The 2,110-nt window shown below is 38.2% G+C and overlaps 1 protein-coding gene across 1 annotated transcript in view; it reads left to right on the forward strand.

Moving 5' to 3' along the window:
- The first annotated feature begins 468 nt into the window (after positions 1–468).
- SNX18 (sorting nexin 18) overlaps positions 469–2,110 on the forward strand; it is a 28,485-nt gene continuing 26,843 nt past the window's right edge. The window contains exon 1 of the mRNA XM_025047220.1: positions 469–554. Coding sequence (XP_024902988.1) covers positions 469–554 — 86 coding nt within the window. The remainder of the gene's footprint in view (positions 555–2,110) is intronic.

Consider the following 2,110-nt stretch of genomic DNA (forward strand, 5'->3'; position numbering starts at 1 on the left):
CTCAATTTTGCTATGAACCTAAAATTTCTCCAAAAAAATAAAGTCTATTAAAAGACATCCAAGGCACAAATATGCTTGGCTAGTTCCAGAAATAGCAAAGAAACCATTGTGGTTTCTCTCTAGTAGAAGAAAGTAATGGAAAGAGGCAGAGGCCAGGCCACCAAACGCCTGTCAGGCCAAGGGAAGAAGTGTGAAGATAGTTGTTTGGAGCCATGAAGTGTCCCTTAATGACTTGTTCTTACAAAAGCATAAAAATAGAAATAGCCAATAGTTATAATGATAACTGTGAAACTATAAATTATAAATTATATGTGCCATTTTCTAGAGAAAATTTTTAAAAATATAATACTGTACCTACTTCCTGAGTGAACAGTTATGTTTCTAATACTTGAGCACATTTTTATAGCTATCCAAGACCATATCGGGTAAGGTCTTTCCAGCCACTTGGGTGCCATAGGGCCAGGCACCATGAATAGCCTGTCCTTGTCCTTCAAGAAGCCTGATGCCTGGCATTCCACCAGATTCCTACCAGCTGAACACTTGCTTGTGCTCTGGTGCTGCAAACAACCTGACACCCAATACTTTCTCAATCATTGTTTCTATGGAGCAGCCCAACCCATCTGTAAATGGCATCACCTTAAACTCCTGGAATTTTCACACCTGAAATAGATTTTTAGTCTCCCTGTTTCAGAGCCTGAAGCATTGCAAGTTCCATGTTACTTTAACTCTTTAACCTGAAAAGTAACTACCAGATGAATAGTAAGAGTGCGACTAAATGTATTTATCTGAAATATCCTAGGTTAGCTTCTCATGAGTCAATAAGTAAAATAAATTGTATTCTAGATCTTCAGTAAATGTTGACTTAATGTTTCTGACCACATAAATTGTTGACATTGAAATTCAATGGCCTCTGTTGCTTACTGTAAGAAGAGTCCTAACAGAATTTTCAGCTAAAAATATTGTAATTCAGAATTTGCTTACTGAATTGAATTAAGTTTTTGCATTAGAAATAAACACTGTGGGAGTAATTCTGGTATGTTGTGTTGGTGGTTTTGTGCAGGAAGCTTAGAATACCATGGGCCTTACCATAACTGTATACTCTTCTGATCTGTTTCCCAGAGTTCCTTGAAAAGGGTCAGAGGACAGGTTGCAATTAATGATAAATGAATGCTGAATGCCAATTAGAGATGTCTTCAAAGGAATAATTAGGCAGACTTAAGGGAATCATGAGAAGAAAAAGCTTTGGGCAAATTATACACAGAAGGAAAAGAAGACATGACACAAGGCAACTACATGAGATTGGAGCTGATTAATATTTCAGGAAGTGATTATCATTCTATTTATCTTTAAAATGATACAAATATAGTGAAACAGATAAATGGAGAGAAATGATCACTGCTCTCGGACAAGGAGTAGGGGTCTGAACACTGGAACTCATCCTGGTGCATACACCGTGGGTTTGTGATTTTGGGACCTCTATTTTTTTTATGAAGGAGGACAGGGTTTTCGCTTTCCAAAATAATATCAGCAGCAGCAACAATAGCAGCAAACACTTAAATTGTGTTTGCCATGTAGAGTGTTGGCCATATATTAATCTCTCTGTTTCATTTTCCTCATCTGTAAAATAGAGATTACATTACATATTACCGCATCTCCACAACAACCCTAGGAGGTACGTGCAATAAGTGACTTGCTCAAGGCCATACAGCTAGGCATTATCAGAAGGTAGATTCAAACTCAGCATCCTAGTTCAGAAGTCTGAACTCTCATTAACTGCACTACATACATTTTAGGGAGGAGAAGAGACACATGCAAAATGCTAGCTTTCTGCGGACACTTATTTTGTTGTAAACTCTCCAGCGCCTCCCTTTGTACACCACCCTTAACTTAGCCTCTTAATTTGTCAAACACAGCATATTCCTTACTTTGCTCTTTTCATTCTCTTTCCATCCAGTGGGTAGAAGAGGAAAGAGAGCTGCTCAGTCCACGTACAGTACAGTCCCAGACACAGACATCCTGTCTTTCTTCTTAGTGAAATCGCTAATATTCATTGAAAATCCTTTATTAGACGTGTGGATTAAGTCATTCAAGGAACAGTCACTGAGCGCTC

Source organism: Pteropus alecto, unplaced genomic scaffold, assembly GCF_000325575.1.
Source record: "Pteropus alecto unplaced genomic scaffold, ASM32557v1 scaffold73, whole genome shotgun sequence".
Lineage (NCBI taxonomy): Eukaryota > Metazoa > Chordata > Mammalia > Chiroptera > Pteropodidae > Pteropus > Pteropus alecto.